The 22946-nt window shown below is 40.7% G+C and overlaps 1 protein-coding gene and 1 long non-coding RNA gene across 8 annotated transcripts in view; one reads left to right on the top strand and one right to left on the bottom strand.

Moving 5' to 3' along the window:
• The window catches only part of LOC129547515 (ferroxidase HEPHL1-like), a 183985-nt gene that overhangs the window by 82976 nt on the left and 78063 nt on the right, over positions 1–22946 (bottom strand). For all 6 annotated transcript variants that reach the window (XM_088832388.1, XM_088832390.1, XM_088832391.1 and 3 more), the window contains 7 exons: positions 22532–22700; positions 19537–19676; positions 19264–19395; positions 17295–17506; positions 13808–13958; positions 3586–3798; positions 525–738 (listed from right to left, as the gene is read on the bottom strand). In XM_088832388.1, coding sequence (XP_088688514.1) covers positions 525–738; positions 3586–3798; positions 13808–13958; positions 17295–17506; positions 19264–19395; positions 19537–19676; positions 22532–22700 — 1231 coding nt within the window. The remainder of the gene's footprint in view (positions 1–524; positions 739–3585; positions 3799–13807; positions 13959–17294; positions 17507–19263; positions 19396–19536; positions 19677–22531; positions 22701–22946) is intronic.
• LOC148773918 (uncharacterized) lies at positions 3526–19297 on the top strand. 2 transcript variants are annotated; one of them, XR_016036428.1, is made up of 5 exons: positions 3567–3649; positions 13641–13869; positions 13965–15288; positions 15697–15807; positions 18384–19297. It is a non-coding gene; the product is annotated as an uncharacterized LOC148773918 (long non-coding RNA). The 2 variants fall into 2 exon arrangements; XR_016036429.1 differs by lacking the exon at positions 13641–13869 and having other exon boundaries at positions 3526–3649.

Raw genomic sequence — 22946 nt, 5'->3', positions numbered from 1 at the left:
CTCGCGGACGCTCTGGGGACCAGGCCAACAAGGGGACCTGCCCTTCCTGCCCAGCCCAGGGCTCTCCGCTTTCCCCGCCCCTCGGGTGTCCCGGCGGACAGTGACCGCCGGCGGCCCCCCACCCCGCCCATCTGCAGCGCCCCGCTTTCCCCACCCCACCCATCTGCAGCGCCCCGCTTTCCCCACCCCGCCCATCTACAGCGCCCCCCAGCTCTGCGCAGCGGCCCTGCGTCTCCACACCGCGTCCCCCAGGTCCCCGGGAGGCGAGCCCCTGCGCTGACCTGCCCCGCGCTCGCTCAGAGCCACGCGCGGGGCCCGCCAGCCTCTCGGGGACCACACTGGCTTCAGACCGCTCCCTCGGAGGGGGCCGGCGACTTCCCTAGGCTTTCGTGTTCCTGGGTGACATGTCTGTCCGCCAGGACTGGGCAGACAGCACCCGGGCCCTTTTAGGTTCCGCGTTTGCCGAACGTCCACGCCCGTGTGCGAACCCACCCCGGAGACGGCGGCGGCTCGGCCTGTGGTACCTTTCCCCTCCTGCGTCCAAGTGCTGCTTTTCGAACTCCCAGTTCTTGTTAGGGGCATAATCCCATTCTACCTCTTCAGCGGCGATGTAAAAGGTTCTTATCATCCCATAGGGCTGTTCAGGAGGGTCCTTATTGCCGCAGCTCCTGACCTCATATATCTGATGCATGCCTCTCGCCAAGTGGTGCAGGGTGGAGCCAAAGACCCTGAAGACGCCTGGAAGAGAAATGGCTTGGCGTTCAGAGCGATGCTTGAGCGTTTGCTTTTGGTTTGCTAGAAAACCTCCGTAATTATTACAAAATAACCGGTCAGGTGGATTTTTAAGATATCAACCTTCTATAGCATTTAAAAATAAGACCCTAAGAGGAATAAATTACTTGTAAATATATTTACGTATGGGGGAAAATACCATCTGACACTCATCTGTCATGTCCAAAAACAAAAAGAAACTTGTAAAGTTGCTGCCAAGAAATGATTTCTCTGGGTCTCCCCTATTGTACACACCTATAAGAGGATAGTCACTCCTGGAAAAATCATTGATATGTATCTTCTCCCAGCCCAGTTTAAAGGAACTAATTACTTGCCTAGACAAAGTTCAAATTAGGTCAATCCTCTGAAGTCATGGCTTTTGCCCTAAAGGTTTTCATAAGCTATAAGGTGCAATATACAAATAAACTATTACTCTTAAAGCTAAATGTATGTTTTTCATTAAGCCCTTGAGCAGAGGAGGGTCTCATTTCCAGTGGTAGGTCTACATCATGCCAGATGAAAAGGAAACAGAAACAGCAACCATCATATCTGACTGAGAACCATATGATTTTTTAAGCTGAATTTTCTAGATGCCTTGGCATCAGATATGCATATTTTAATTAAATTCACCATAAAATCATCATACAAAATCAAATTATTGGAAGATGTTAACTCAGGGAAATTATTGGATCAACAAATCTCCTCTAGCTGACTCTGTTCTCAGAGGTGAATGAGAGTGTGGGTCTCATTAACTATCTTCAGTGCACAGAGATAGCATCTATCATGTCTAAATATTCCCAAATTATCCCTTCCGGATGAGCCCAAACCATTGGTTCATAGGGTACCCTAGCACGCTCAGGCAGAAACAGTGACCCTCTGTAAAAACAAAGAGAAGACTCTTCGGACAACAGAGGTGGCCAGACCTTCCCCTGCCTGTGCTGGTCTCCAGGCAGCCCACTATTTGTATGCTCATCATCCCTTCAACAGAGGAAGAATTTTCTTTTCTAAGAATAAAGAGGCGCTTAAAGCCTTGATTATGGTGATATGTTCACAGATGCATACCATTTCCACACTCATCAATTTACATGTATTAAATATACAGCTTTTTGTGTTTCAGTCATACATCAACAAAGTGGTTTTAAAAAGGAAAGATCAAAGAGGAAATGTCTGACTTCCAGCTGACAGGCTACTCTACCCATGTTTGGGCACTCCTTTCAGCTTAGAGGGTGGGGCGGCAATAGGTGAAATGACTCAGCTTTTCAGCACTCGCTGATTTATACTCACTGCCAAACATAAACGGGAAAGCATTGTCATGTAGCTCTTTAGAAGCCTGGAGGGCCCATGAGTAAGTAACCATGTCCCTAAAATTATTCCAGCCATCTCTAGCTTTGAATGCTCTTTCTATGGATTAAAACTATTTGGCTGTTTCCCTCTTGTCCCCTTTTTGGTCTTGGAGAGTGAATTTTTTAAAAGTAATTGTTCCAAAGGCATCCCTTGGGGTGATTCATAATTGATCGATCAATTAACATAGAAAGGTTGAATACTAGAAGCTTACAAGGCAAGGATGGAGCTCCTAGTCTGAGGCAGTTCTTTGGCAAATGTTTTGAAGCTCAAGCCTCTTTTTTTTTTGCTTTTATTTATTTTTAATCGATGTATTTTATTTGGTAGGTAAGTCATGGAGACTTTTCCTCTCTCAAACAGATAACTAAATCATGGAGAAAAGATGCATTTACACTCACAGCAACCAGAAGTGAATGTTGAGGCGGGGTTAGGTGGCTCCCAGGGTCCATATGTTTTCTATATACTTCTTTGATGACTTAAAATTTTAGATTTGTCTCAGGTAGAAATGTTTAATGTGTAAAGAGGTGACGTAAGTCATATTTACTACTTGTTAATAGAAAAGAGTAGCTTTGAAGAGCTCTATCTGCTTTTCTCTTTGAATTTTTTTCCCTCAAGTCTCAAATTCTTAACCAGTGACAGAGAGTGGCATCTACAATGCAGTTCCAGTGTGACAGAAAGAAGTAAATACCGATTCATAAAGGAGACAGAGCAGGCAAGTACTTCTCTTGAGTAGCATATTGGTTTCATTTTAAGACCAATGAAAAAGTTGGTTTGGAGAAACATGTTGAATATCCACAGCATTTACTAGTCTTCTTTTTCATCAGAGAGCATATGTTGCCAAATATTACTCTTTATCTTTTATTAAAATGCCCCAGTGACCTAATTAACTTGTTAATCTCTAAGAGAAGGGATGGTTACTGGCACTTCGATGGGCTCTCCATGGACTCCGGATCCAACACAGCTTGCTTTCTGGGCACCCAAGAGAATGACAATAGGCAAGTCCCTGTTTGGACTCATCAAGAGACCACTATCAATCTCTCGAGAGGGGAGACAAGTTCACATCTACAACCTGGAAGCAACCACCAGGCTGCTCATGTCTGGTTGATGCTTCCGAGCAGCAACTAAAATGAAGTTTGTGTTTAAAGAGAATAAACAAGCAAACAAAAGTACTCTTTCTTGGAGCTGAATTGTTCATGGATAGAAATCAACAGCATTCTCCTAGAATTTGTGAGGCCAGGTCATTTAGAGGACTCCTGCTTCTGCTTTCTGGATGTTATTAGATGCTTTTCCTCTGTCCTTCACATTATGTGTTTGAAATACAATAGTTAGGATTCTCTGATTCTACTCAAGGCTCTGTTTCCTTCTGCACCCCCAAAATGCCCAGATTCAACCAGTTTCTTCTGGGGGAAGACCCTAAGAATACCTGCCTGAAGATAGGAATCTGGTCACCTGAACTGGCCCTGTCAAGTTTACCTGCACGGTCTGACTGCATGAATGCCGTTGTGGAGACATGCGGAAACAGCGCCAGAGAGTCCCGGTGAGTCCCTCGTAGGTGGATGGTGTTCCCTTGAAAATAAACTCCATGCATGTCCGTGTCGGTGCCCATTCCAATCAGATGCCAGGAGACTCTATCCTTTTTGCACATGGTTAGGCCTGGCTGGTTGCCATTCATATAGCCATTAATAGCTAAATGGAAGGAAAAGGAGAGCAGAGCCCACTATTATTTTGTAGATGTGCTGAAAACACATCACCTTAGTGGAGGATTATCAGTGCATATGGAGGCAGTGGTGTTCAAGTTAAAAATTTACAGAAGATCCTATTATCAGAGAATAAAGAGTACTAGGAAAAACTCAGGTGGTATATCAAATTTAAATGGAGACTGAAATTAATAATAAATAATGAAAATACACTAAAACTGTGAAACTGTTCTATATAACAATGTATACACAGGACATGAATTCTAAGAATTAATAAGAAATAAACAGGTTGTTTTCTGAAGCAATTTTTTTCTGACAAAATTATTTGATAGCATTATATCATATCCTTCATTTCATATTTTGGTTTGCAGATTATAAAGAGCATCATCCTTGAAAAAATATTTACAGATTTCATGAATTTCCCCAAAGTCTTTTTTTTAAACTCTTGATATGGAAGTCATTTTCTTTTCCGGCTCTTATCCTGTCATCTCCCTTGTTAAGTGTCTTTTCCTCAGTTATTCATTTAATTCTGTCACATCCTCATTTGCCAATGGCTTTGCATTTCATTCTAGAAGTTATCAGACATCCCTTCACTGATTTTATGGATCTTGCATCACTTGAAAGACTTGCAATTGGTTGACATTATATTTGCATGTCAAATCAGTGAAGAGGGATTTGAGGAGTGGGGAAGGGACACCAAGTTTTAAGAGGTTCAGTCAGTCAGTTCAGTTGCTCAGTCGTGTCCGACTCTTTGCGACCCCATGAATCACAGCACGCCAGGCCTCCCTGTCCATCACCAACTCCCAGAGTTCACCCAAACTCATGTGCGTCGAGTCGGTGATGCCATCCAGCCATCTCATCCTTTGTCATCCCCTTCTCCTGCCCTCAATCTCTCCCAGCATCAGACTCTTTTCCAGTGAGTCAACTCTTCGCATGAGGTGGCCAAAGTATTGGGGTTTCAGGTTTAGCATCAGTCCCTCCAATGAATGGGGTCGCGGAGAGTCGGACACGACTGAGCAACTGAACTGAACTGAACTCCAATGAACACCCAGGACTGATCTCCTTTAGGATGGACTGGTTGGATCTCCTTGCAGTCCAACGGACTCTCAAGAATCTTCTCCAGCACCACAGTTCAAAAGCATCAATTCTTCGGCGCTCAACTTTCTTCACAGTCCAACTCTCACATCCATACATGACCAGTAGAAAAACCATAGCCTTGACTAGATGGACCTTTGTTGGCAAAGTAATGTCTCTGCTTTTTAATATGCTATCTAGGTAGGTCATAACTTTGCTTCCAAGGAGTAAGTGTCTTTTAATTTCATGGCTGCAATCACCATCTGCGGTGATTTTGGAGCCCCCCCAAAAATAAAGTTTGACACTGTTTCCACTGTTTCCCCATCTATTTTCCATGAAGTGATGGGACCAGATGCCATGATCTTAGTTCTCTGAATGTTGAGCTTTAAGCCAACTTTTTCACTCTTTTCTTTCCTTTCATCAAGAGGCTTTTAGTTCCTTTTCAGTTTCTGCCATAAGGGTGGTGTCATCTGCATATCTGAGGTTATTGATATTTCTTGCGGCAACCCTGATTCCAGCTTGTGGTTCTTCCAGCCCAGCGTTCCTCATGATGTACTCTGCATATAAGTTAAATAAGCAGGGTGACAATATATAACCTTGACGTACTCCTTTTCCTATTTGGAACCAGTCTGTTGTTCCATGCCCAGTTCTAACTGTTGCTTCCTGACCTGCATCTAGGTTTCTCAAGAGGCAGGTCAGGTGGTCTGGGATTCCCATCTCTTGAAGAATTTTCCACAGTTTATTGTGATCCACACAGTCAAAGGCTTTGGCACAGTCAATGAAGCAGAAATAGATGTTTTTCTGGAACTCTCTTGCTTTTGCCATGATCCAGCGGATGTTGGCAATTTGATCTCTGGTTCCTCTGCCTTTTCTAAAACCAGCTTGAACATCTGGAAGTTCACGGTTCACATATTGCTGAAGCCTGGCTTGGAGAATTTTAAGCATGACTTTACTAGCGTGTGAGATGAGTGCAATTGTGCGGTAGTTTGAGCATTCTTTGGCATTGCCTTTCTTTGGGATTGGAATGAAAACTGACCTTTTCCAGTCCTTTGGCCACTGTTGTGTTTTCCAAATTTGGTGGCATATTGAGTGCAACACTTTCACTGCATCATCTTTCAGGATTTGAAATAGCTCAACTGGAATTGGATCACCTCCACTAGCTTTGTTCATAGTGATGCTTTCTAAGTCCCACTTGACTTCACATTGCAGGATGTCTGGCTGTAGCTGAGTGATCACACCATCATGATTATTTAAGAGATTAGTCCTTGAATAAATAATTTTGCCTTATGATAATATTGATTTTCCAACCTCAGTAAAATAACTGACAAGACTTTGAATAATGATCACTTAGATATGAAAAGTCTTTGTACCTCCAGAAGTGCAAATTGCTTTTCTCTTTGACATCAACCTCAAGTCACTGACAGCGGCTACATGCGCCCCTCTGGGGGATGACTGCTATGACTGAGTACACTGAGGGGCGACTGCGCCTAACTCGTCTCAGGCTTGATGTCCCGGAGAGAGACACCCCCTACTCCACTCCTCCTACAGCCCATCCACCACACACGTAAATGGTCTCCTGTTAGAATCTCATTGTCAAATAAAATTACCTTTTGTTTCTTTATCTGTTGAATGAGTGGTGTTTGGTAATTTTACTCAAATATCTGGAATTATTAGCAGAAGTTCCAATAAGGCCTGGAGCTGCTGAGAAGAATATCACACTTTCTGAAGGAAATCTTTGACCATACTGTTGCAAATAAACTGTCTTGTCCATTGAATGTTAGAGATGTCATTGTAAATTTTTTTAAATTTATTTATTTTAATTGGAAGCTAAATACTTGACAATATTGTGGTGGTTTTGCCATACGTTGACATGAATCAGCCATGGGTGTACATGTGTTCCCCATCCTGAACCCCCCTCTGACCTCCTCTCCATCTCATTGTAAATTGTCGTGCTAACAATTTAGTCCTCGGCTGGCTGGTAGAGAATTCTCTGTTGCCTAGGAACTCCAGTTTAACACTTCTCTTTCCTGGGAACTCCCTGGTGATCCAGCAGTTAGGATTCCACATTCTCACTGCTGGAGGCCCAGGTCAGGGAATTAAGATACCACAAAGCTGTGTGGCATGCCCTCACCCCCTCCAGAAAAGCCTCTTTTTCTGGAACATTCATTCATTCATTTATACAGTCAACAAGCAGATTGGAACATAGACTGTATAACACGAGCAATGCAAACACTGTATGCCATGTAAGGCATTTTCTCTTTGGTATTGTGGCCAACTTTCTCCTACTCATGCAAGCAAGACGGGAGACAAAATTTAATTTATGATTAACGTGAAGCTTAAACTAAATACATAATTTCCTTGAATTTTGCCTTAAACATAACATATTCTGCAGGTTTAAAATATACAGATGTATTTCAAATTGCCAAACCAGCAAGGGACTGGATTTGACATGATCCATTAAGTTGCTTTCTGTTATATATAGGCTTCTCTGTATATAGATTCCTTTTGCACCCTAGCTTTTCCATTAAGGAATTGCTATGTTTCCTAATTTATAGCTTAGTTTACCTTTATATGGGCTATTAGAAAGGTTGGGAACAAATTTTGTCTTCAGTTATAACAAATTATTGTTGTAGAAGATGATGTTGGAAGTGCATTAATCCTTGTTTTCCATTGGTCCAAGAAGGGGTTCAGTTGGAACAGAGCATCTGAGACCACAGAATTCTGAGCTGGTGCTGTGGGTCACTTGGAGCCTTGAACATTTTAGGCTTCCATGGGAGAAAGAGAGACATTCTTTTGCACTTCTTTAGGAGAGAAGGGGAAGGCTATTTCACTATTTTCTCATAATGTTTAAAGGCAATAAATAGATGCTGTGCTTGGTCTTAAAACAAGGTCTGTTATCTTGCCATGTTTGCTTTAGCCATTGAAATAAATTTTTATTGAAACATATTTGATTTATAATATTATATTAGTTTTAAGTGTATAACATGGTGACTCAATATGTTTATAAATTATACTCCATTTAAAGTTAATATAAAATAATGGCAATATTTCCATATGTTGTATAGTATACCCTTGTAGCTTATTTATTTTATTCATAGCAGTGTTTTTTCTTAATCCCATAGCCTTATCTTACCCCTTCACCCTTTCCTCTCCCCACCGATAACCATTAGTTTGTTCTCTGTATCTGTGAATCTGTTTTTTCATTGTTGTTGTGTGTATTCATTTGTTCTATTTTTTAGATTCCACATATAAAGTGAAAGCATACGATATTTGTCTTTCTCTGTCTGACTTATTTCACTAAGCATAATATTCTCTAGTTCCATCCATGTTGTTGCAGATGGCAGAATTTCATTCCTTTTTATGTCTGAGTTTTATTCCTTATATATATATATATGTATATGTATGTATGTATGTATACATACATGAACATTGGGCTGCATGCATCATTTTGAATTAGTGGTTTTGGGGTTTTTGTTTCCAGAACTGAAATTGTTGGGTCATATGGTAGTTCTAGTTTTATTTTTCTGAGATACTTCCATTTGTTTTTCACAATGGCTGCACCAACTTACATTTCCACCAATGTGTATAAGGGTTCCCTTTTCTCCACAACCTCTCTAACATTTGCTGTTTGTGTTCTTTTTGATGATAGCTATTCTGACGTGAGCTGATATCTCATTGTGGTTTTGATTTGCATTTCTCTGATGGAGCAATGTTGTTGAGCATCTTTTCAGGTGCCTGTTGGTTGTCCATCTGCATTTCCTCTTTGGAAAAAATGTCTCTTCAGTTCTTCTGCCCCATTTTTCTTAAAATTTTAATTGGAGGCTAATTACTTTACAATATTGTATTGGTTTTAATCATATTGTTTGTTTCTTTGATCTTGAGTTGTACAAGTTGCTTATATTTGTTGACTATTAATCTCTTGTCAGGCATATCATTTGCAAACATTTTCTCCCATTCAGTAGGTTGTTTTTTCATTTTGTTGATGGTTTCCTTTGCTGTGCACAAGCTTTTCAATTTAATTAGATCTCATTTGCTTATTTTTACTTTTTTTTCTTTAGGAGACAGATCCAAAAAACTATTGCTGGGATTTATGTCAAAGAGTGTTCTGCCTCTGTTTTTCTCTGCGAATTTCACAGTATCCAGTCTTACATTTAGATCTTTCATTCATTTTATTTTTGTATACTGGTGTTAGAGAATCTTCTAATTTCATTCTTTTACATGTAGTTGTCCAGTTTTCCCTGAAACATTTATTGTAGAGACTGTCTTTTCTCCTTTCTATATTCTTGCCTCCTTTGTCATAGAGTAATTTACAGAAGCACATGGGTTTATTTTTAGCCTATTCTGTTCCATTGATCTGTGTCTGGGTTTGTGCCAGTGCCAAACTATTTTGATTACTATGCTAAGCCACTTCAGTCATGTCCAACTCTTTGCGACCCTATGGACTGTAGCCCTCCAGGCTCCTCTATCCATGGGATTCTCCAGGCAAGAATACTGGAGTAAATTGCTTTACCCTCCTCTGGGAATCTTCCCAACCCAGGGATCGAATGCTGTGTCCCTTATGTCTCCTGCATTGGCAGGCAGATTCTTTACCACTAGCACCCAGGAAGCCCCTTGATTATCTGCAGTCAGGCAGCATTGAGTCCTTCAGCTCTGTTCTTTCTCAAGATTCGTTTGGCTTTTTGGGGTCTTCTGTATGTCTATACAAATTCTAAAATTATTTGTTTTAGTTCTGTGAAAAATGCCCTTGATATTTTGATAGAGATTGCATTGAATCTGTAGATTGCCTTGAGCAAAACGGTCATTTAAAAATATTGATTCCTTCAATATAGTAAAAATGAGTATACTACCCAAAGCAATCTATAGATTCAATGCAATCCCTATCAAGCTACCAACGGTATTTTTCACAGAACTAGAACAAATAATTTCACAATTTGTATCCATTTCCATTCCGTCACTCAGTCGTGTCTGACTCTTTGCGACCCGGTGGACTGTAGCCTACCAGGCTTCTCCGTCCATGGGATTCTCCAGGCAAGAATACTGGAGTGGGTTACCGTTTCCTTCTCCAGGGGATCTTCCCGACCCAGGGATCGAACCCGGGTCTCCTGCATTGGAGGCAGACGCTTTAATTTGTATGGAAATACAAAAATACACGTCAAATAGCCAAAGCAATCTTGAGAAAGACGAATGGAACTGGGAGAATCAACCTGCCGGACTTCAGTCTCTACTACAAAGCCACAGTCATCAAGACAGTATGGAACTGGCACAAAGACAGAAATATAGATCAAAGGAACAGAATAGAAAGCCCAGAGATAAATCCACGCACCTATGGACACCTTACCTTTGACAAAGGAGGCAAGAATATACAATGGAGAAAAGACAATCTCTTTAACAAGTGGTGCTGGGAAAACTGGTCAACCACTTGGAAAAGAATGAAACTAGATCATTTTATAACACCATACACAAAAATAAACTCAAAATGGATTAAAGATCTAAATGTAAGACCAGAAACTATAAAACTCCTAGAGGAGAACATAGGCAAAACACTCTCGGACATAAATCACAGAAGGATCCTCCATGACCCACCTCCCAGAATATTGGAAGTAAAAGCAAAAATAAGCAAATGGGATCTAATTAAAATTAAAAGCTTCTGCACAACAAAGGAAACTATAAGCAAGGTGAAAAGACAGCCTTCAGAATGGGAGAAAATAATAGCAAACGAAGCAACTGACAAAGAATCAATCTCAAAAATAGACAAGCAACTCCTGCAGCTCAATCCAGAAAAATAAACGACCCAATCAAAAAGTGGGCCAAAGAACTAAACAGACATTTCTCCAAAGAAGACATACCGATGTCTAACAAACACATGAAAAGATGCTCAATATCACTCATTATCAGAGAAATGCAAATCAAAACCATAATGAGGTACCATTTCACGCCAGTCAGAATGGCTGCTATCCAAAAGTCTACAAGCAATAAATGCTGGAGAGGGTGTGGAGAAAGGGGAACCCTCTTACGCTGTTGGTGGGAATGCAAACTAGTACTGCCACTATGGAGAACAGTGTGGAGACGCCTTAAAAAACTGGAAATAGAACTGCCATGTGACCCAGCAATCCCACTGCTGGGCATACACTCTGAGGAAACCAGAATTGAAAGAGCCACGTGTACTCCAATGTTCATCACAGCACTGTTTATAATAGCCAGGACATGGAAGCAACCGAGATGTCCATCGGCAGAAAAATGGATAAGAAAATTGTGGTACATATACACAATGGAATATTACTCAGCAATTAAAAAGAATACATTTGAAGCAGTTCTAATGAGGGATGAAACTGAAGCCTATTATACAGAGTGAAGTAAGCCAGAAAGAAAACACCAATACAGGATACTAAAGTATATATATGGAATTTAGAAAGATGGTAATGATAACCCTGTATGCAAGACAGCAAAAGAGACACAGATGTATAGAACAGTCTTTTGGACTCTGTGGGAGAAGGCAAGGGTGGGATGATATGGGAGAATGGCATTGAAACATGTATATTATCATATGTGAAACGAATCGCCAGTCCAGGTTTGATGCATGATACAGGATGCTCAGGACTGGTGCACTGGGATGACCCAGAGGGATGGGATGCGGAGGGAGATAGGAGTGGGGTTCAAGATGGGGAACACATGTATACCCGGGGCAGATTCATGTCAATGCATGGCAAAACCAATACAATATTGTAAAGTAAAAAAATAAATAAAACTGAAAACAAAAAACCAAAAACAAACAAACAAAAATATTGATTCTTCCTATCCAAGATCACAGTATATCTTTGTCATCTGTTTTCGTCTTTTCCATCTTCAGTTTCCTTCATCAATGTCATATAGTTTTCTGAGTACAAGTCCTTTGCCTCTCAAGATAGGTTTATTCCCAGGTCTTTTATTCTTTTTGATGAGATGGTAAGTGAGATTGTCTTCTTAATTTCTCTTTCTTATAATGCACTGTTAGTGTGTATAAATGCAACAGATCTCTGTATATTAATTTTGTATTTTGCAACCTTACTAAATTCATTGATGAGCTCTAGTAGTTTTCTGGTGACTTCATTAGGATTTTCTGTGTATTGTATGCCACCTGAAAACAGTAATAGTTTTACTTCTCCCTTTCCAATTTGGATGACTTATGTCCTTTTCTTTGGATTACTGTGACTTAGACTTCCATCATTACGTTGAATAAAATTGGCAAGAGTGGGTATCCTTGTCTTGTTCCTAATCTTAGAGGACCTGCTTTCCGCTTTTCACCATTGAGTATAATGTTGGCTGTGGATTTGTCACAGTTGGCTTTTATTATATTAAGGTATGTTCCCTCTATGCCCACTTTCTGGAGAATTTTTTATCAAAAATGGGTGGTGAACTTTGTCAAAAGCTTTTTCTGGATCTATTGAGAGGACCATACTGTTTTTACTCTTCAGCGTGTTAATGTGGTAGACCACATTGATTGTTTTGTGGGTATTAAAAAATCCTTGCATCCCTGAGATAATTCTACTTGATCATCGTACATTATCCTTTTAATGCATTATTAGATTCAGTTGGTTAATATTTTGTTGGGGATTTTTGCATCTATGTTCACCAGTGATATTGGCCGGTAATTTTCCTTTTTCTGTGTGATACTTTTGTCTGGTTTTGGTATCAGGGTGATGGTGGACTCATAGAATGAGTTTGGAAGCATTTTTTCCTCTGCAATTATTTGGAATAGTTTTAAAATGTAGGTGTTAACTCTTCTCTAAATATTCGGTAGAATTCCAATTCTACCATATGGTGAAGTCATCTGATCCTGGATTTTTGTTTGCTGGGAGTTTTTAAATTACTGACTCAATTTCTTTACTGATAAGTGGTCTATTCATATTTTCTATTTCTTCCTGATTCAGTCTTAGTAGATTGTACACTTCTAAAGATTTGTCCCTGTCTTCCAGGTTGTCCATTTATTGGCAAATAGATGCTTGTAGTAGTCTTTTATGATCCTTTATATTTCTGTGGTGTCTTTTGTAACCTCTCCTTTTTCATTTCTGATTTTATTGATCTGGGTCCTCTCCATTTTTTTTTCTTGATGAATCTGGTTAAAAATTTATCAGTTTTATTTAACTTTTCAAAGAACCAGCTTTTAATTTCATTCATCCTTTCTATTTTTGTCTCTATTCACTTATTTCTGGTTTTATTTGAAATTTTTCTTTTTTCCTGAAGTAAGCTATTAAATTCTGTTTTAGAACTGTTTTTGCTATCTCATAAGTTTTGGATTGTCATGTTTTCATTTGCATTTATCTCTAGGTATTTTTTCATTTCCTGTTTGATTTCTTCAGTGATGCATTGGTTGTTTAGTAGTATATTGTTCAGCCTTCACCTGTTGTGTTTTTTTTCGTAGTTTTTTTCTCAAAGTTAATTTCCAGTCTTATATAGTATTGTTTTCAAAAAAGGTGCTTGATGTGTTTTCAGTTTTCTTAAATTTACAGAGGCTTGTTTAGTGACTTAGCGTATAATCTATCCTGGAGAATGTTCTCTTTGCACTTGAAAAGAATGTGTATTCTGTTGCTCTGGGATGAAATTATGTATATATATATATATATCTGTATATATATATCTGTATATACACCCACAGATATATAACAGTAATTTTCTATGTTTATTATGTACTGTGACCTTTGCTAGTTCAGATTTTGTATTATTTTATCTAAAGCTGATGAAGTGCTTTAGAAGTATTAATTAAGTTTCACATCTCTTGAGATGGAGAAGTTTCACCATGCCTTGTGAGGCTGAAGCCACAACATATTTCAGTCATGACCAAGGACAATACCCAAGAAACCAAGCTTAAGATAATTAAAGCATTCCACACATTTTCACTTCAAATGTGATTATGATTTGACTTTACAAGAGGAAACAATTTTTCATACCGTGCATTCGGTTGGACTTCACAAATTCTTTGTCCTCCTTGTCAATGCTGGAGGGATGCCAGGTAAACTTCTGAATATTTTCATCAAGATACCTGCTCAGATTCTCATCAAAGACTGTGATTAGTAGGTAAAATTCCTTGTCTATTCCTTTCTACAGAGAAGAAAGAAATGAATGAATGCTTGGAGGACTTCTTAGCTCTACTTTGCTTTCAAAGTTAACACGAAGTAACACAAAGTAAATGAGGATCAACATCAGCCACAGATTTGCTGGATCATTTTGGAAATCAAGATTCCGATCAATTCATTCTACACCCAATAAATTCATCTTCCTCATTATATCCTTTTCCCTCCCCATGTGACCTCCTCAGAGGAAGTAAGTCCCTGTTCAGAAGTTTTCCTAATCTGCGGTTCTCCTGTTCTCAGGCACCATGCTCTTTTTGTCACTTTCAACTCCGTGTCCTGCCCTCGGCCTCTCTGACCTCATCTCCTTGTATTCACACCCTAGCTCACTCCAGCCACCCTGGTCTTTTGCTCTTCTGTGAACACACCTACTTCATTCCTGCCTCAAGACCTTTTCACATGCTGTTCCCATTGTCTAGAAGGTTCTCCTAGGTCTTGCCTGGCTCCCTCCCTTATTCCCTTCCATTCCCTGCACCAATATCACCTCCCCGGAGTGCCCTTGCCCCAACCTAGCTAAAAGTCCCTCATCTTCTCTCCTGCCTGCAAACTCACTCACCTTTCCACACTCCACTCTTCTTCATAGCACTAATCTCCACCTAAAATAGTTTATGTATGCACTTAAATGTGTGACTGCTGTCCCACTGTAATGTAGGCTTTGATAGGGTAGGGAAGTTTTGGGTATCTCTCTGTATTCCCAGTTCCAACAAAAATGCCTGGAAAACTAGGCACTTAATACATGTTTTTGAGTGAGATAATGAATTCAAGTAATTCATGGCTTTGCTAAATGATATTGAGTTGATGATGAAGGACTAATTCCCATTGTGGATATTCCTAAACCATCTATTTGAATATTACTGACCACAAAGCATACTGAATTGTCAAAATCTACTCTTCTTTAAAGCTGAACCAGAGAAGTACTGTGTTTTCTGTCTCTCAACCATCTTCCCACCTCTAACGGACTCCCTCTCAATCTACGCTTCATCCTGTCGTCTACTCCAGAGGGACCCTCACCAGTGCCATCGGATCACATCTCTCTCCTTCTCAATATGGACAATACAATGTAATTCACAGTGATTGGTCCCTGCCTACCTTTTCAGCCTCATCTCTTGGCCGTTCCCTCCTGACACCTGAACCAAAGCAAGCCCAAGATCCTTGCAGCAATCTGAACTTGCTGTGTTCAGCAGGCCTCTGACCTTGATGCGTGTTCTCCCTTAACACTGATGGTCTGCCACCCGAATCCAACTTCAAGGGGCAGCTTAGCTGTCCCAGCTCTGTGATGCTTTCTTAACTCCTCATTGAAGGTAAGGTATTCTTTGCTTTACGTTCTTCCTATACCTTATGGACACTTACTGCTTTTATCACATGGCGTTTTAGAAGGCAATAGTTTTAGATCATGGGCTATGGAAAGAAACAATGTAGGCCTAAGATTTTTCAAGATAAAATATTAAAACTGGAGGCGGAATAAGGGATCAAATATATTTGGAAAGATATTGGGTTCTAGTGCCATTCTGCTTACATGTTATGACAACCGAGAGAAATGACTTGTCTTCTCCAAGTCCTATTTCCCTCATTTGCAAAATGAGGATATGAGTTGTCCCTACTTCATATTTTCTGGAGGGCTAAATTTGATACTATATTTGACGCATCCTCTAGCAAATACTAAGTGCCTGGTGTTAACTGTTATTAACCGTGGCCGTGTTTGTCCACAGGATGAGAAGGAACCACTGAGAGGGATTTGGTCGGAGAGCCTCATCATCCGAGTCATCTGTACGGCAACTGGGTCTGTGAAAGGGGAAATTAGCCCAGGAGGAGGCTAGAAGGTAGGTATAGGACCCTGTGTAGTCATTAACTTTGTGTCAACTTGTTCGGGTGCCCAGATATTTGGTCAAACATATTTCTAGATATTTCCATAAGGGTGTGCTTGGATGAGATTAACATTTGATTCAGCAACTAAGTGAAGAAGATTGCCCTCCCTAGTGTGGGGGAGCCTCATCCAGTCATTTGAAGGCCTTAAGAGAACAACAAAAAATCTGACCCTCTCACAAGTAAAAGGGGATTCTTCTTGCCTTTGAAGTGGAACATCATCTTTTGCTTGCCTTTGAATTCAAACTCAAACACAGCCTCTTCCTTTCAAGACCCTGCTGCCCTTTTGGGTCTCCTGAGTCTCTTTCTGTGACTCGCCCTGCATATCTTGAAACTTGTCATCCTCCATAGTCATGTGGGCCTGCTCCTTATCATAATTTTCTTTCTATATATATATACATCCTAATGGTTCTTCTTTTCTACAAAACTAGGATTAATGCCAAATATAAAATATACCATTTAAACAAATAGCCTGCTATTTCTGATTGGTAAAGTAATTCAAAATGATTAAGTTGCTGACTTTCCCTCTTTCTATCAGTGTGTTTAATATCATGTAGATATAGCTTGAAATGCTATGCTTTGCCACCGCAATCAGTGTGGCTTAATCTAAAGCCTCTAAATTGGGACTTGCAACAAAATATCTACTTGTTTTCTTGTTTCTTTGGTCATAGTGATTAACTCCTAGATTATAGTGGTGAGCTACAGTGATTCTCAAACTTGGTTGCACATTGGAATCACCTGGAGATTCTGACTTAATTGGTCTGAAACACCCAAATAAAGGATGTCTAAAAGGGCTCCAGGTTTTTTTTTTATAGGTGGGGGGACAGGTAAGTCTAATGTGTAGGCAAATTTGAGAAAATTGCATGCGCGCTAAGTTGCGTCAGTCTTGTCCGACTCTGTGCAACCATATGGACTGCAGCCTGCCAGGCTTCTCTGTCTATGGGATTTTGCAGGCAAGAATAGTGGTGTGGGTTACCATGCCCTCCTCCGGGGGATCTTCCTGACTCAGGGATCTAACCTGCAACTCTTGTGTCTACCTGCATTAGCAGGCAGATTCTGTATCACTAGCACCACCTGGGAAGCCCTTGAGAAAATTTGCCCCCTGCCCCCCAAATATCCTAATTTACATTCTATATAGGTCTCCGGAGATTCTAGAATCAAAGCAATGCCCAGGGAAAGAGTCACCAAATTCCAGCCAAACAAGCAGAGATCCTGGCTTTCTGCATAGGCATCAGTAACTTTCAGGTCTTCAATTTACAGTAAAATTAACTTAAAATTTGCATCTTAAATTTATGAAAAATAAAATAAAATCCTCATTATGTAGAAGTAGCACTGAGGAAAAAATTCACCTTTTTGTAATGGACGATTACTATTCACTCTCTAGGCCACAGTCCTGACCTCCCTCACAGACAACCCTGTGAGCCCGGCGACCTTTGAGGCCTACCTGTGTTGCATCAGCATTGAGAACGCCCCTTTTACAGACTAGCAAAGGCCCTACAAGGCCAGAGCTCGTGTCCTTGATTGGTTCAACCGCTGAGAAGTAAAGATAAGTCAGACAGGGTGGGTCATCAGCTGTTGGGCCAACACTTTCAGGCACCGTCCACCTGTATGTGAAGATCTCACCTGGCTTAACATGTGCCCCTGGCTTCAGAAATCCTGCGGAGACAAGTAAAACAGCTATTCAAAGCAACAGCCAGGAATGAGAAACTTGTCAGACTGGGTCTTCCAGCTCAGGATGCGTCTCTGATGATGTGCTTTGTGGAAGGACAGTTGTTTCCACTGTATGCTATCAGAGGTAAGTGCCACCATCTGCTGTTTTACGAGATAGATGCTTATATATCAAAGGACTATCTTCTTCACAGTTTATACTTAATATCTTCATAGATACTACTTCTTACTCAAATCTCAAGTTTAGCAAATATTAAAAGAGTGATAATTGTCTTTAAATTATCTTAAAGACTGATAATTACCCATTTATATATAAATGTAAATCCATAAAATATCATTTAATACCTTCTATGATGTGGAATTTACTATATTTAGCCGTTCAGAGGATACCCCAAGAAGTTAAACAAGAGACCTACCTTTACAGAGTTTTAAATCTAGAAGGTTGAACTAGGAAATAACCCAAATAACTCCAAGTTAGAGGAGGTAAGCAAAGGCACAAGGTAACAAAGCTGGTAAATGGAAGATCTGGGATTAAACCCAGGGCTGATTCCAAAGACTTTGTACTTGACCTTCACATTGTATTGTCAAATGAACACATTGAATCTCTTCAACTAGACTGAGGTCAGAGGCTTCCTGCATTTTGTCCAGGGCTTGCAAACAGGTATGCAGTAAGTTTTCTGAGATATACAACAGGTTTCAGCTGTCATTACGGTTCTTTCTGCAAAAGTCATCGTGAGCATTTTGACCAAGGAAGAGAATGAGGGCACAGGAGACGTTGCTGCAGCAGGCAGGGGGTACAGGGTGGGGAAGACTAGGGAACTGGGGAATACTGCCTCCATCCTTTCCTTCTCTGTTCCCTCCCCAGCACTGCAAAGCCTGCTCTGGACTGGGACCAGCCTCATACTTGGGAATAAAGAAGTATCTCAGAAGTCATGGTGTCTGCTATAGCAATGAGAAAGGCTTCCCACACAGCCAGGATTTCCCAAGAACAGTATTATGAATGGAAGTATAGTTCCGCAGCCACTGGGTAGAAGCTGCTCTTCTTACATGTAGACAGCCTGTGCTACATACTCTGTGACTGGGGGATACATATATGATGTTAAGCCCACAAAAGTTTTAAATAAATATCTGCGCATAGAGACAAAGCAAAGCCCATGTGTAAGAGTTTCATTTCAACAAAATGTCGGAAATCAGATTTTCCCCTTAGCCTTACCCAGAGAATCCCATGCAACTGCAGCAGAAAACTCTCCATCTTAGAGGAGTGAGACAGTGAAAGTAACCCACTTTGAGATTCATTATGTGACTGAGAGTAAAGGAATGGCATTAACATTTCCTAAGTATCTACTGTGCGCCAGTCCCTGTCCTGAATTCTGTCTGAAGTGAGAGTCGCTCAGTTGTGTCCGACTCTTTGCGACCCCATGGACTGTATGTAGCGACCCCCAGGCTCCCCTATCTATGGAATTCTCCACGAAAGAATACTGGAATGGATAGCCATTCTCTTCCCCAGGGGATTTTCCTGACCCTCGGATTGAACCCAGGTCTCCTGCATGGCAGGCAGATTCTTTACTGTCTGAGCCACCAAGGAAGCCCATCTATCCCTTCCCAAAGCCCTGTGAGGTGAGCATCATTCTCTGTACTTGAGAGAGGAGAACAGTAAGGTTCAGAAAGTTGAAATAGCTGCTCAAGCTCAAAGGGCTGCCAAGTAAAGGGCCCAGGATCCTCCCAAGGCACACACTAGGACTTACCATCTACGTTTGGGGCTGCATCAGAAGCTTTGTCATAGATCACACCATGGGGCAAAATACTGTAGACCTTGTCAGCTTTGTGGGCAAATGTCACTAATAGAGTGTCACCCACCTCTGCCTTGATGACGGGACCTGAGAAATGTTGAAAGAGGAGGGAGAAGAGATGAAAAGAGACAGAGAAGTGAATGGGAGCAGAAGAGTCACTCCCTATTAGATTACACGTCCCACTGAAACATCTCCCTCGTTCCAAATGTGACAGATATTTCACTGTACCCAGAATTCCAAGGTGGGCTTCTGCCTCAGAGAATCTCTTTCTTCGAGTAAAAGTTGCATCAACATACTCTGTGTACCGAGCCTTCCAGTATTTCCCTCCTATTCTGTTGTCGCCTTGTGTGAAGTAGAGCTCAGAGTCACTGTGGAAAGAGAAGGGAGTTGACTGGGAATACACCTCTGCACATCCATAATTAAATGCCTTAATTATGGAGCTTTATTGTATTGTCTCTAGCCCATTCATCCACCCATCTCCCCAGAAAAGATAGCACAGTCTTCAGCCAAGTTCCCAGAAATAGTCAACCAGCCTTAAAAGTCTTCAGAAGCTGTTTGCTGCTCAAGCTCATTTCTCTCTTAGCCATTGTACTTTCTTCCCCAGAGGTCCAGCAACCGAAGGAGGCACAGGTAAACTCCTTACTTACCAATATTGGAGTCCCAGATGGCGTCCTACAAAGTAACAAAGAGCTAACTGTTTTCTCTGCAGAATGAGCATCCCTCTCTCTCTTGCTGACGTCACTATGAATAGTCTCTGCAAATAGTAAGCTCTGATATCTGGCATGATTAAGGAATGGAGTATCTAGTGAATCGAGTAGGTTAATCAGTGGAGTTACCATATAAACTATATACACGAAATACCACATTTCAAACTTGTGAATTACAATAACATAACTTCCAACGAGTACTATCCCTCCTCTGCTTCTGTCACTGGTACCACCGCTCTTGCAGACATGCCGGCTGTGTCTTCTTCTTCTGCCTCTTCCTCTTATCTTGTTCATCCTGACTGTGTAACCTTCCTTTTCTTCACCTTTATTTCATCTTTTCCTTTCCTTTCTTCCCACAACCACACTGCATGCGTGTGCTCCTCGCCTTGTGTTTAGACCATAGTATCAGCCTCCTATCTATCTGTGCAGCATCCTCTATCTCACATTGGCTCCCTTGAGTTTTTTTCTCAGCATACGCACTGATACTCCAAAACCTTTAAAATAGTCATTTTCATTGTCATCTTATCTGCTCCAAAATCTCCAGTTGCTCCCATTGCCAATCAAGTAAAGCTCAGACAGACTGGAGGACCTCTGCAGAGGACATCCGGTTTGCTCCGGCCCTCTCTCCACTGCTCTGTGGAAGTGCTCACGCCCCACGCAAACCCCTCACCTGTCATTCACTCTGCTCTCGTCACTCTGCTTTATGGCAGATGCTTTGCAGTAACCCCTGCATCTAAAATTTCCCTCTCTTTCAAATTCACTTGCATAAATTCTATCATTCAAAAGAGTCTACCTTAGTTTCCCTTCTTTTGTGATGTATTTCTGGCTGTCTTCACTCTCTCTAAATGCCCAGAGAACTCACTGTCTGGACAGCTCATCTTAATCTTATTTGTAACTTGCAAAGTCACTTCTCTTCTCCTGTATATTCAGCTTCTTTCTGTACCTGAGATCGGGGACATTATCTTAGACCTTCCTGCATCTCTCATGTCACTTAGTACATAGTGTTTTCACATATTACACTAAATATCCATTGAATATAGCTTGATATTTCATATTTTATAAGGTGCTTTCTAATTTTGGAAGGCTTCTAAGACATAATTCTCAATGTTAATTTTCACTATTCTGTTTATGGGAAAATGCTAGTCAATAGGGAATGTTGATATCAAAGAGTTTTTCATAGGTGGTCCACACAAATTCTTTAGGCAAGGTTAAATGTTATCACTTTGGTGGAAGAATGAATGAAATTTATAATGAAAGAAGCAAAAGGAATCTTATTGATCATAAAGACAATTTTTTAAACATTCCCTCAAACATGAAAAGGATTATAGGGTAAGAGCAATACTTGTTATCATACTGTATTTTTTGTAATGCTTTCCCAGACATATTGGCATATGATCCTAGAATAAACGTCACAGGGGTCTTCATCCACTTAATAAATTGTTAGATTCAATTTGAAAAATATTACATGCTATGGAAGCCCAGAGAAAATTATTCAGGTGTCAGTGAGACTTTACTTAAGAAGTTACAGTAGAGTTAGATTTTGAAGGGGGAAAGTGGCATTGTACTGGACAGGGAGGAATATGAAGTCTGGGCAGAAGGGGCTTCACTTATATCAGGCTGTCCTTGAACCAAAAAAGGTAACCTTCCTTGGCTATTTCATCTCCCTGAAATAGAGTCCTGACTTATTCCCCCTTCAAAATTGTCTGCTTAATACGTGGAAGACCTTAGTCTGTTCTCTGTCAGCTTAGTAACTCTCATGGCACTTTATGCTGCAGCTTGCACATCGTAGATGCTTCTGAAGTGTTTGATGGATGAATACATGAATCCAGTGCTTTGATTTTGCCAGCAAATCTTAAAGCAATAGTTCAGTTCGGTTCAGTCGCTCAGTTGTATCCAACTCTTTGTGACCCCATGGACAGCAGCACACCAGGCTTCCCTGTCCATCACCAACTCCCGGAGCTTACTCAAACTCATGTTCTTCGAGTCAGTGATACCATCCAACCATCTTATCCTCTGTTGTCCCCTTCTCCTCCCACCTTCAATCTTTCCCAGCATCAGGGTCTTTTCTAGTGAGTCACTTCTTCACGTCAGGTGGCCAAAGTATTGGAGTTTCAGCTTCAGCATCAGTCCTTCCAGTGAATATTTAGGATAGACTGGTTAGATCTCCTTGCTGTACAAGGGACTCTTGAGAGTCTTCTCCAACAACACAGTTCAAAAGCATCAGTTCTTCAGTGGTCAGCTTTCTTTGTAGTCCAACTCTCACATCCATACATGACTATTGGAAAAACCATAGCTCTGAGATACTCTGCAGTTATCTGCAGTATATACAATTGTATCTACAATTCTCAGCAGCATATACATTATGGGACTCAGAGCTCCTTAAATGATGCTATTATGCCATTTATGCAGTATGTACTCGTGAGAACAGTGCCTGGAACACAAATGAGATCACAGCAAAAAGCCTAACAGATGCCTCTCTTATGAGAGGCTCAGAAACATCAGCAAAGAGAGCTTACCTGCCAGAGGCCTTTAGGGGAAGACCACTGAATTTGTCATAGCCTTGAGGAGCATAATCCCAAAGAATTTTTTCAGCCGCTATAAAGTAGTGTCTCTGTTGACCCTTCATCTTGGGGTGAGAAATACCACTTTTGCAGTTACCAACATTGTATTGCCCCAGCATGCCAGCTATAAAACAGAGGAAAACCAAGAGCCAATGTACAAATGCTCCAAAAGCAGTCATAGAGGAAGAATAGACTGATTCACTTGACTTCATGGACATTTCAAACTTTTGTACAGAAAGTAGAACCATAAACAAAGTTAAAAGTAAAAGTAAACAGTGGGCAGAGGAGTGTTTTAACACATATGACAAAAGATTAATACGTAAATATCTTTGATAAATAAGAAAGAAAAAAGTAAATATTTCAACAGAAA

This window comes from Moschus berezovskii, chromosome 25 (assembly GCF_049115385.1).
Source record: "Moschus berezovskii isolate FMDL1 chromosome 25, NW_MosBer_1.0, whole genome shotgun sequence".
In the NCBI taxonomy this organism is placed as follows: domain Eukaryota; kingdom Metazoa; phylum Chordata; class Mammalia; order Artiodactyla; family Moschidae; genus Moschus; species Moschus berezovskii.
This window is presented reverse-complemented; position numbering and strand designations above follow the sequence as displayed.